The 12729-nt window shown below is 40.6% G+C and overlaps 1 protein-coding gene across 1 annotated transcript in view; it reads right to left on the bottom strand.

Annotated features, from left to right (window-relative positions):
* The window catches only part of myo10 (myosin X), a 128349-nt gene that overhangs the window by 20254 nt on the left and 95366 nt on the right, over nt 1-12729 (bottom strand). The window contains exons 19-20 of the mRNA XM_085378810.1: nt 12276-12356; nt 69-193 (exon numbers count right to left, since the gene is read on the bottom strand). Of these exons, the coding sequence (XP_085234936.1) occupies nt 69-193; nt 12276-12356 (206 nt within the window). The remainder of the gene's footprint in view (nt 1-68; nt 194-12275; nt 12357-12729) is intronic.

The following is a 12729-nucleotide window of genomic DNA, read 5'->3' as shown; positions in this document are numbered from 1 at the left end:
GTTTTGGGGTCTGACATTTTTGGTAGAGCAGTGCTTATGTATGATTGCACAGCGTAGTGGGTACAAACCTCGAGCAGAAGTCCTGAATAGTTCTCCGGACAGGGAAGCCGGTGCGTCGAATCTTGACTGTTTCCAACATGCCGGAATACCTGAGCTGGTTCAGAACCACCGTCTGGTCAAAATGATCAGGCATCTTTGAAGAAAAACGGGAAACATATTCAGATGAATGTCTCTGTGTTCAAGTAAAAGTAATATTGTCTCGAAAATCAAGCACAAACAAACATCAACAGATTGAGCATCCGCCTGCGTCCTGCAGCAACAGCTAACGATTTTCATTCTTTGACGACAGAACACTTTAACAACACAGCGCACATCTATTGATGTTCCCCTACAAATCACTCAATGCTGCTTTCATAACACTGTTACAACAATACTAACAAAGTGAATCGCCTTTCACATTGCGACCTTACCACTCAGCATGGTGCTCGGTGACGGGGATATAATGTTTTTCACTGCAGTTTTGATTGATTTTGCTTTCTGACTTATTTTCTGTGTTTGCAGCATCGTGTGATTTTGATGTATTTTGTTGTGTTTCACTGAGGTGGTCATTGCTTTGTGAGTGTGGCTGGCAAAAAACGTTCAGAAAGAGTAGCAACACATCACATGTGAACACCATGCCAACCAGATAGCAAAACAGCCGATGCACATAAGCTTGCTAAAGCTGGCTAACACTTAGTTCTAAAGTGTTACCTTGGTATAATGTGTTTGGTTAGCTGTAGGTAAGTAAGGCATGTGCACACTTACAGATAGCTTTATGAATTCTACACAATAGATTGCAACACAAACTGCACACCGAAAAATGCTTTAGCTCAACTTAAAGAAACACAGTGGCTTTCTAAAATTTGGATATTTGACATATCAGAGATAACATGCTTGCTCTACACACAGGCATAATTGTTTCTGGACATGCTTCCCCCTGTTTGCCCAATGGCTGTATTCTGGTTATACTCCTATATAAAAGCAAGGTTGCCAAGCATCTACATCATTTTGTAGTTAAACTGCAGTCCTGCATTAACCGCCCAACTACTTTTGTTTCAGATCTATGAGCTTCAGGCTGGTCTGAAACTGGAATTTCTGTGTATATAGATGCAAACAATTTCAGATTTTCACTAATCTATCAAAGGTAATGGCCATATTATCACTAACACATGCATTTCTACCTTCACTCCATTCAATGGCAAACACACTTTACCAGTACTGTACTGTACCATGAAGGGGTGTGTGTGTGTGTGTGTTACTCACATCTAAGTTATTTGCTAGCAGATAAAATTGACCAAAGTTTCATGATGTTCAGAAAAGGCAGACATTTTTAAGTCCATGCCTTCAAAATTCAAACTATCTATATGGATAAACTGAAGTGCAGGTTAGAAAAAATACATACATTTGATTTCTAGAAGATTTGTCCCCTGTGAAAAGCACCTTCTTATATCACAGACATGGCAACATTATCATCCACTGGAGTCACGTTTCACTTTGCGTCACAAATGCAGCTCTTTGACTTTGGTTATCTGGCTCCTCAGAAGCTGCATGTTGTTAGATTGTGTACAGCAATCTTATCACAGCTCATTTGTTTGAAACAGCAGTCTACTGATACAAACTCAGTTGATGTGAGAACAGAAAAAGAAGCAAAACTAGGCAATGAAAGAAGCTAAAAATCCCCAAGAATGAATCCTGGATAACTGAAACAATCCACCCATATCACATGACGTCTGCAGCTAAGCCTCATGAAACTTCAGTCCCTTTAAACTCTCATGTACACGCATCCAACTGCATACCAGCCATTCAAAAGTCTGAACTCTGAGACAAAGAAATGCGTATGACAGCAGCAGCCAGCAACAAACCAATCCCTCCCCTCTCCAAAAACACACTTGGCTCTGAGATACCATTATTACTTACAGAAGTGCATTCAGAGAAAGCCATTTTCCCGGGAGCCCTCTCACCCTGTAACCTCGGTGGGCGTAGAGGGGGACTCCAAATAAGAGGGCGCTTTCATACTCGATCGTAATGCCCCCTTTATTCAGCGACCGTCTCCCCTGATAGCCCGCTGATAGTCCATTTGAGCAGTTGAGATGAAGGCAGGCCAATTCACCACCAGATCTTGACTGAATGATTGAATGGCACCCTTTTTACTGCCACTGGTTGCAGAGTGCACCTTATTAGCATAATTTGCATTTGCATACGGCCAGGCTGTGGAGGTACAAAGCCAAGCGGTGTCGGGAAGCTGCCCTCTGCCTCCTGGCTTTCTTTGGCCCCACTATCGCTTCCTCTTTTTGCTCAGCTTTTGGCTGCTTCTGGGATGTCAAATACAGCTTTGTCTGGATGCTCCTCTGTCTTGTTCTTCTTCGGCTGTCTGGCCAGCTTCAATCTGTCTGTTTTCTTTGATTTTTAAGAAGTTCCAATATGTTTCCACTGGCATTTTTTCTTTTTTTCTTTCTTTATCAGAAAGAAGGTCAGAGAGAGACTTTCCTACTTTCTTCATCACTTTTTCTGTTTTAGAAAGATTCATTTTTTCCTTTGTAGTCAGTATTTTTAGTGCTGAATGTAAGCAAACAGCTGGAAAGGAGAGGAGATAATAGATCAGGTGAAATTATATCCCTACAGAGGAAAATACACCAGGCTCTCACACAGCTTTTGGTATTACACAAAATCACGTGAAAGCATTTGACACATGAATATAGCCTTTAGGTCTCACAAAATAGGGCAAGTGTCTGGACATTTTCACATAAACAAATTGTGTTTGGTATAATTGTTTGGAAAATTCTCCCATTTTTCCCTCTCTGGAGCCAGGAGCCAACTGTTTTTATTACTAAATCAACTTTAATACATGGCCATCCCTTGTATATGAGGCTGGTCTCATCCCAGTCTGAGGCTGGCTGTTACGCCTTAGATTTAACAAAGGGGAAATGTACCTAATTTCACTTGGATATAAAATAAATCATTCACTAAACATCAAATTTTTTGAGAAGGCTGCCAAGTTATAAGGATACATGTTTTGGGGAGAGTTACCAAGAATCTAACAATCCATCAGCCCAGAACAACAAAAGTGACATGAATCAGCTATCAGGGGAAGGCGAAGCATCCCAAGCCTCCACAGGTGCATGACAACAAAAGCCTGAAGGGTCGATTCAGTAACTTTCTCAGCCCAACTTTCCAGCTAAAAGATCCCAAACTCGGAGCATTCAGCTGGTCAAAAGGAGTCGTGGTAGTCGGCTCCCGAGGGGGTTGGGAACTGGCGGGGGTTAAAAAAGCAAACAAGGAAAAACAACCAAACTCAGGATGAGCTGTCCATCCTTCAGTCCCAGTGACAATGTCCAGAGAGCCGCATTTCATCATAACCAGCGACTGCTCCATCATTTTTTTAATAGTCCTCAGGATAAGTGCAGTAAAAGTCACAAAACCACTATGTGGCTAAGATATGGATATTTGAAGCTGAAACAGAACGCACAGCAGAAACATGAAAACAAAATCAAAAGAATTTGCAGCTGTGCTGAAGCCTGAGATGTCAAAATGTCCTTTCTCGCCTTCATGAACTACAATTGTTTCTTTTTAAAAAAAATCTAATTAATGACAGAATGAGATCTGACGTTTACTTTGATAGAACAAAGGAACCGTTACCTACTGGCTCATAGTTAAAGCTTAGTGTTTAAAAGGTTCATCTCTATAAACAGACACAAATGAACATGCAGAATATGATGTTAGAAGCTTCTGGCTTCCATTTGTTTTCCTGATAAGATAAGATAACGTTTATTAGTCCCACGCGTGGGAAATTAGTTTTGTTACAGCAGTGGACAGTGCAAAGGTGCAACACTGGAATAAGATATCAATAAGATACTGTACACAATAGAATAGAATAAAATACAATACAATACTATATACAATCGAATAAAATAGTACAAAATAGAATACAAATGCTATATACAATATGAGTACAATACAACGATGTACCCAGGTTCTGTTGGTAGGTGCAGGTACACAGGTACAGTGTCTGCAATGGTTCCATTGAGCTGAAATTATAAATCGTAAATGTTTGGTGAGCCCAGGGTGTAAGTCAGGTGGATACCTGATGGGACCCAGAGTGAGAAAAGGTTTGTTGTTAATCCAAGTTTGTTTTTAGGTAATAAATTAAACTCTCATTTTGACAAAATGTTGGGTTTCTAGAATATTTATGAAAAAAAAGGAAGAACCTCTTAAAGTATGGCTGTAATACATGTTTAACTGTGTTGCTCTGATATAAAGCTGCAGTTCATTGGCCACAGGCAGCAGTAATTGAATGATGAACATCATTACTCAGAAAGTATAAAAATAGGACAGAGAAAGACTGACTGCTGTTACAGTATTTGCTGTAGTCTGCACTTCAAAGTCCAGATTCTTCGGATTAAACAGCAAATTTGACAAAATCTAAACCAAAGCCTTCTAACAGCTTATTTTGTCCAATATAAAGTCCACAATCCAAAAGCATTCAATGTACAGTGGCTTTAAAGCAAGCAATCCAAATGTATTTGAAGCCTTTCCATCTTTGCAAGGATCAACATTCCTGCTCTACTGAGAGGAATGATGGCGTCAAGAGCCCCAAAACCTCTCTTTGTCAGAAGGCTCTTTTCCTGTGAGCATCCAGGTCCGCCTGTGGGAGCCAGCTGGATTATCACTCACTGCTCAGTGGGGGCTCCTCCAAAGAGTTTTCGGGGAATCCCCGGAACAATGTTTTCACTCACGGGTGGACATAAATCCAGCCTAAATCCCTGACCCTGCTGGACTTAGAGTTAAAGCACTTTGAAGAAGGATTGTTGTGGGTTTGCATTTCTTGGTTATATCAACGGCACAAAAAAAGGTAATGCAACTGAAATGAAACTAATAAAACAACTTTTCCACTAGTGGCTCATCTTTGACAAATCCTCTTTTGGAAAATATCTGTGCTGATTTGAACAACACTTCTTAGCCCTCTCTCATGTGAGTATCAGTTTTAATGAACCCTGAACCTGAGATCCAGCAAATAGGTCTGAGCTGTATAAGAGCCCTGATATACTTCAAAAAAAGAGAAACCATTAATAAACCAGTAAAAAAATGTGTAGCCTGATGCAGAAGACATGTCAATTATCAGTTAATCCATCAATTAGTTCACTGGGTGAGTGCCCGGTCAATGCATCGTCTGAAAGCAGCGTTTAAAGGCCAAAATCTCATGGTGAGATCATTTGTTTGGTCTAAAATCCAAAAGGACTCAGTCTCCATAACAAAAGCAGCAAATGCTCACATATAAAATATTGTAAGTAAGCAAAGGATCATGCACTAAATCCTACGACTTGACACATTAAGTAACACCACACAAGAGAAAACATCTATAAAGTGACGTCCCACCTTAGTGTCTTTAGAAAATGTCAATTGTGTAGAAAAGGCAAACTAAAGAGTCAACTAGTCAGAGTCACGCTACAAGTGCATTCTTAGCAAACACACAGTCGTTTTCCTCTTCATTATTCTGCCATTAACTAAATCAAACCTTACCATTGTTTTGTCCTTGAACATTGATTCTAACAATCATCACGCACTCAAAAAGCAAAGGCTTTCACTCTTCCCTCTTCCCTCTCCAGTGTCGCTTCCCCTCAAAATGCACTGTGCATCACTCAGGGACTAACAGCCTTCATGTCCAATTAATGAGACGACAAACAGAAAACATCAGAAGGGCGATGTGTTCCTCCAGTGCACGGCTTTATGAAGTTACAGAGGAATAACGACACTGATGGGAATAATTCCGGCATTTAAATGAATTAAGGAATGCATGCTTGCATCTTTTTCTGGACAGAGTCGTAACTAATATGCTCACAGATACTTGGACTACAGAAGAACACAGATCAGCCTAAACAGATTCACATGTTTGTACCCAAACTTTAGAAATGTATAGATTGATTCTAATTGCTGCTGCACCCCACTGCCTGATTAGGTTAAGTCTGTAGTTGAAGCACTAAAAACAAGTTTAGACATTAAAATACAAGAATTGAACCCATGTGTCCCTGGATATTATAATATATTTGTCTGCAAAAAGTGGAAATGAAATCTGCCTGAAAAGCCTGAGACCTGCTTTGTGCATCTGTCATGTAGCCACACACACACCAATGCATCGCCCCTCATACCACAGCACTAAAACCCACCGCTTGACATTTAATCCCCATGCAACAAGCAAGTACTTGAACGCACCACTTCCCATTCAAAGCCTGCATCAGGGTCTCACCTTGCATCGTAGCTCCTCCACGCCACGATCTTTCAGGGTTTTTCAGATTAAAGACAATTGACAGAAAACTTCCCAAAGCTGCTGTCCGTCTCCCCGTCTCTCTCCTCAGACACACACATGCACACTCTGCCAACACAGACTCTAACAAAGGCTTTCAATCCCCACAACTCCACTCCCCCCTTTTTTTCTGTGTGAGTGGAGAGAGGGAGGGCCACGGTTGCCATGGTGATGCATCTCCTGCTGAGGCTAATTTGTGCGGGCCACTTGTCGGGCCTGACGGAGTGTGTGTGTGTGTGTGTGTGTGTGTGTGTGTGTGTGTGTGTGTGTGTGTGTGTGAAGGGGAGAGAGTGAGGGAGAGAGAGCAGGCTGTTTACTTTCAAACATGGTGGTGACTTTTGTGTCCGCTCAGCACTGAGATGCTGCCTCAGACTGGATCCTTGGTACGACCCAAAGGCACTGCAGTGTTTCAATTATGATAAACTTCACATCTAATCATGGTGTGTTTCTAATTTCTGCTCCTCTCGTCACACAATCCACACTGTAACATTGTAACAAACCATGATAAATGTTCCTTCAGGTGTTTATGCATTTCTTTTAAGCTGGAATGGTTCAGTTTTTTAATTACCTTAATTTTTCAGACCCAGAAGTTGCCACTTCAGTAAAGCTCATTAGATGCCTGCACACATTCTGTAACTCCAAATCTAGGAGTAACAATGTTTTCCTCTGGCATAAATGGAAACATAGCAAAAAGACAAGCTTTTTTCTCTTCATTATCCCTCCATTAACCAAACCAAACCGTATTACTGCTTTGCCCTCAAACATTAATTATAATAATAATCATCACGTACTCACAGCGCAAAGACTTGCAGGCTTTTCTGTGAACTTGGGGTCTTTAAGCCTTCAAGCCCAATTAATGAGATGACAAACAGGAAACAGAGTGGCGGTGTGTTCATCCAGTGCATGTCTTTATGAAAATACAGAGGATTAACACCTTTTTTTTTGGGATACCCATTTTTCTACAGAATGGAAACATTAAAGGCCACAGTCTGTGGTTTAAACTGATTACTACCAGGAATTACAAGATGTTCAATATACACGTACACATACAGGAGTGTGTGGAGTGAAATTTGTCAAAGAAACACGCGATGTGCAGTCAATACAGGTCAGGCTTGATGAAAACAAGAACTAAAATCAATAGATTGTGATCAGCTTCAACTGTTATTACTGTCACTGTCACAGAGAGTGCAGACACACAGATACTATAAAGCTGGCTGCAGAGAGGGGCGGGGATGCTGTGGTAACGGTCGACTGCATTTGATGAGTGAGGATGATGAGGGTGACAGCTTTTTATGAATTTGAGGTGATGCAGCTCACAGACAAAAAATGGAATATGTCTGTGAAAGCTGGAATCTGAACACGATCCTTTTATCCAACAGAAATCCTTCTGTCATCTAATAGGCAGTGAGGGTGTCACAAAAAGGACCCCACCCACCAAAAATAGTGGCTGGTCTGGTGTATTCAGGGAAAACAAAACAGTTTTATATGTTAGCTCTGCTGCGTGTGACTGCATTGCACTTTTAAATAAAATTCTGTGTCCACGTTTCAGGCTTTAACATTTTGAACAGGGTGATGTTGTGTTTTGCTGCAAACTGAATTGAAGATTTGTTGCTTTGCATTCATCCAATTAAATTAAGTTTTCACAGTTGCTAGTCTGTCAGTTCACCAGCAACACTGACAAAGTCTTCAAACGGTTCATGCAGAGATGCAAATGTTACAATTTCTGTTTGAAAAAGGGAAGTAATGTTGACACCATATCTTCATTGGGGTCACACTTCCTCATTTTACTATAGATAACTTGTAGATCTGCGTGCTGCGCCTGCTCTGGACCAGTCTGTGGTGGCACGGTGCCAGTGTTTCCATTTAACATACTGGCTGTTGGACTCAAACACAGAGCATCAAGTGTTAAAGAACCTTAAGATTATGTCTATTTGAAAATGTCCAGCATATGCAAATGCATTTTATATGCTGATATCGCTCCTCGTTGTATTCAGAGCCAACGGTCCCTTCCATTATGCATTCAGTCTATATATTGATATTTCCACAGACTCCACTCACCATCTGCAGGAGTCCCATTGACCATGCAGGTCTATTCAACAAACCATTACATCACTGCAGCCAAAAAAGCTCTTAGTTTACAGCTAGACTTATAGGAAGTTCCTGAAAATCTTCCTGAAAGTCCTAAATGTTGAAACAGGGAGGGAATGTCTTGCAGCAAGAGCAATTTATTATTTAATTGCTTTTTTGTAGAATGAGGTTTTCACTTTCAGATGTTTGAGACTTTTACCGCTGCTCATATGAACACACTCACTGCATCCCTCCACCTCTCCCCCACCGCCCTCTGACACCTGCTCTGAGTCAAACGGCAGATGACAGGGACGCCTCTCGAGGGCTTTTTAGGGGCCACGTGCCGTGGTGCTCTGACCCCTGTATCCCCCTGGGGAGCGGCTGATCCTCTCTCCAACTCGTTTCCCCACTACATTAAGCTCCACTCAGGAGTCTTCACCCAGCCTTGTTTAACATTCGATCAGAAGAGGAGTCCAGACGTTCGTGTTTCGCCTCATAAAAACACGCCGGCTGTCCAGCTGGACTCCCAGCGGACAGTCAAGATACTCCGTCTGTGCTTCTTACCGCTGCATCTTTGTGTATAATATAACCTTAAAAGCTTTTCATGAGAACATCGTGTAGTGTGTTTTTTGGTATAAGCAACAAAGAGATCTGTGATTTGTTCATTTGTTTAACAGTATGGTCTTAAATTGGTGGGTTTTTCACTCTATGCTACAATTTTGTCCTGCTGTTTTCTATAACAAATATAATGTCTCTCAATATACAGTCAAAAAAGTACAACGTTACTGCTTCCATTAGTTTCCACGATCTTCTGAGCAAATTCATCCCAAGGTCAGACTCTGCAAGCTTAGTGTGCAAAGATAGAGGTGAACATACCATAAAACCTCTGGAACAATTTCCTTCAGACAGATGAGACCAAGGTGAAGATGTTCGCCCTTCCATTATGCACAGTGGCACGTTTGGTGAAAACCAAACCCTACGTATCAGCACAAACTCTCATAGAGATCAGTCACAGCACAGACTCAACCTGAGTGAAATACTGTGGTGCAACCTGAGCTGTGCATGAATGAAAGCACAGAAGAAGAGTGGGCCAAAATTACTCCACAGGGATGTGAGAGACTGATAAAAGTCATAACGCTGCTTCAGGTGGTTCAACAAACTACTGAATGAAGGGGTGTGATTAGCTTTTTACTTCCTGGTTTAAAAATCTCAAATATCTCAGATTACATTAAGTAAAGATTAAATAAAAAAGAAAACATTTTTATTTAGTTTATAGATTATAGGTTTTATTCCAGTTACACTCACTACAGTTTTCCAAGGAAAAATATAAAAATGCATCTTAACTCTCGTGGCAGCAACCATCTCATATGTACTGCTGATGCACAAAGAACAGACAAACTCTCTTTGAACACACAACACACACACACACACACACACAGAAACAGAAGCGCCCACTGTGTGTGTGTGAATCAGACGACTTCCAGAAACGACAGAGGCACTTTCATACACAGAAATGTTCACGGTGACGGTGCAGATGCACCACATCTGCGTCACAAACCTCCGAGTATCCACGTCCAACTTCGCCACAGCTTCCCAGCAGAGAAATAAAGGCTCAGCAACATAAAGCGAATAGTGTCACTTTAAATACCACAGCTGTGCCATAAATCTCAGAACTGATATCAGTTGGATTTGTCAGCAATGAAACAGGACCCACTTCAGAAAACAGGGAGAATGTGTATGTGTGTGTTGATGCAACTTCCCACAGATTTTCAACTTCCCTGAAAGTCTTTTCTTCTTTTTCAGTAAAAATCCAATCATACCTCGACCATCTTTTAATGGCTTCCTGACCTTTCAACTCTGTGAAAGTCTTACTCTCAGACTTTTTTCTACTTCTATTTTTTTCCATTTTCTTTTAAAAGCCATTGTAAGATAATGATGAAAGAAAGACAAAGTGTGGCTGAGAAGCAGATACTTTCTATATTTAAGGACGTTTTTGTTTTTTTTAGACTAATAGTCAAAGCGATATTTAGAGATATCTGTGAATAAGAGCACTGGTAGTATAAAGAATCCCTATTAAATTAAACACATAATATATAATACTGTAAAATGTTACACTTTCCTCATAAATGAACTAAAAACAGTTTCAAATGCTTATGACCTCTGAGCATCACTGGTGACCTTGTGGTTAGAGAAATAATGTTAATTAACATAACAATTAACGTCTGCCAGACAGTCGAGTAGCAGAGGCAAATTCTCGGGCAGCAAATGATCACTGGCATCAACAATCAATGAGAGTATTTCAAATTCAGCTTGACACATTCAACATTTGCAGTGACGTTAACGAGGCAGCGAGGCATCCAGACAGATATTGATGATATCCATCAATACACGAGCACCCTGGGAAATTTGGCCAATTTTAAACCATTTTCTATAAACCACAGCCTGCAGATAAACATGCAGCAGGTATGAGCTAGAAATAAATACGCCGCAAAAAGACAGAATAAAAGAGGCAGCTGCTGAGAGTATGTGTGAGAAAACTGACAACCAAGCAAACAAAACGACAATCCAATGTCATGCTCCGTTTTCAGGTTCCAGCTTCAGCTCAGCTCTGCTTCTGAAAAGCTGAGAGCTTCTCTGCTGCACTGAGCAAGTATCTACGACTATACTGGGTCATTTTGACTGATTCGTATTTTAAAGCAAGCCGATCATTTAATATTACATAACTACACTGTTTTAGAACCATGTAGTTACAAGCTCTGAACCAAAACTGTATAAAAATACATTATACCTTTGTTGTGGCTCATAATTAACTCTCACTGTGCACACAAAAAACAAAAAAAACAAAAAAGCTGACGATGTAAAATAAAATCCATCGAGACAGCTGCTGGAAAACACAGGTTAAGTAGTTCTACACAAACCAAATAGTTCCCTGTTTCTTCTTCAGCTCTTTGATCCATTTACAAAACCAAATGAGTAAATATGTTTGAAAAAAATGTGTTTTAGAAGTTATTTTTGCTACATATGTTTCTATTCAGACTCTAAGCTAGCCTTGATTATTTTGGCTAATTGGCTTTTATAAGGATGTACAATTTTAGTGGAAGTCAGATGATGGGAAATCACCAAAAAATCTGTTTTAATAAAATAAACACAAGATCACAGAAATATATGCTTCAAGCTGGGAAATGAAAACAGACTTATATGAATTCATATTCACATTTTTTACATCCAAGACGGCTTCTTGGTTGTCAGCCAGCAAGTTGTAACTTAGGTAAGGTGCATCAACCTTGTGATGGTCAGCTCAGAGCATAATGGAGAGTTTGGATTCATGGTCTGCAAACCGTTCCTGTAGGCTAACATTCCCAGGGTCCCTAATGGTAACACATGCCATGCTGATGCTGACTCTATTTTTCTCAACCCTCTTTGTTTTTGCTCACATGGGCTATTGTATTTTCTATTGTGTTGTTTTCTATTTCCTCCAATCCTTAAATCAAAGAAACCAAAAGCCAAACACAACCATGCAAAGAATTTGAAAATATTTCATATGAACAACTGAAATCACTCATTTAACATTATTAAAAACAATATGCAGTAGATTTGGTTGATCCTTAGTTGGCAGAGATACTTAGTCCCACTAGTCCCAGTATATCATTTGTGTACATTAACCCTGCATTTTCCACTTCTCCTGCCTGTTGCTAAGCAACTGGAGGTGAAAGGTCACCAGAAGGGCCATACACTGTTCATTCCTGTCTGCAGTTCGTTGGTGGGGGAGGATTGTTTGATTATTAAATGACAGTCCCACACAGACTTCCCCACGGCCCAACATCTAGAATGTGTGCTCAAGGCAAAGCTGTGTGTGTTCGTGAGCACTCACCTTGTGTGTATTTGGTTTGATGCACCGGATAAAATATGGGTTGGAAGTGCTGAGCGTGGCCATCAAGGAGTGCAAAGAGTCCTGTAAGAAAATAAATGGGTGTAAACACTTTAGTTACTGCCACTATTACAGCCGTCTGAGCACAGAGAGCGTCAGACACTATAGACAGAGATGCTCCTGCTCCACTATTTTCCAGCCTGCTTTGAGGATGCAGGCACAGTTGGTACCCTTACTGAGTGAGCTCCACAACCAGCAGGGTACACGAATACAGGACGAAGCCCTGCGTTTGCCGTCTGATGATGAAATTTATGTCACTTTGACCTTTTTTTAACTTGTAATCTTTACAAACATTTACAACAGGTCCAGTACTAAAGGTGTGTGAACATGTGCAGAAGCTACCGTGACATCCAACAGAAGCACTCGGAGATAACGACTCTCTATACATTTCATTCAG

Source organism: Diplotaxodon limnothrissa, linkage group LG18, assembly GCF_057381915.1.
Source record: "Diplotaxodon limnothrissa isolate DT_005_m linkage group LG18, D_limnothrissa_male_GT1.1, whole genome shotgun sequence".
NCBI lineage: Eukaryota > Metazoa > Chordata > Actinopteri > Cichliformes > Cichlidae > Diplotaxodon > Diplotaxodon limnothrissa.
Note: the sequence above shows the minus strand (reverse complement) of the source record. Positions and strands in the feature narration are given on the sequence as shown.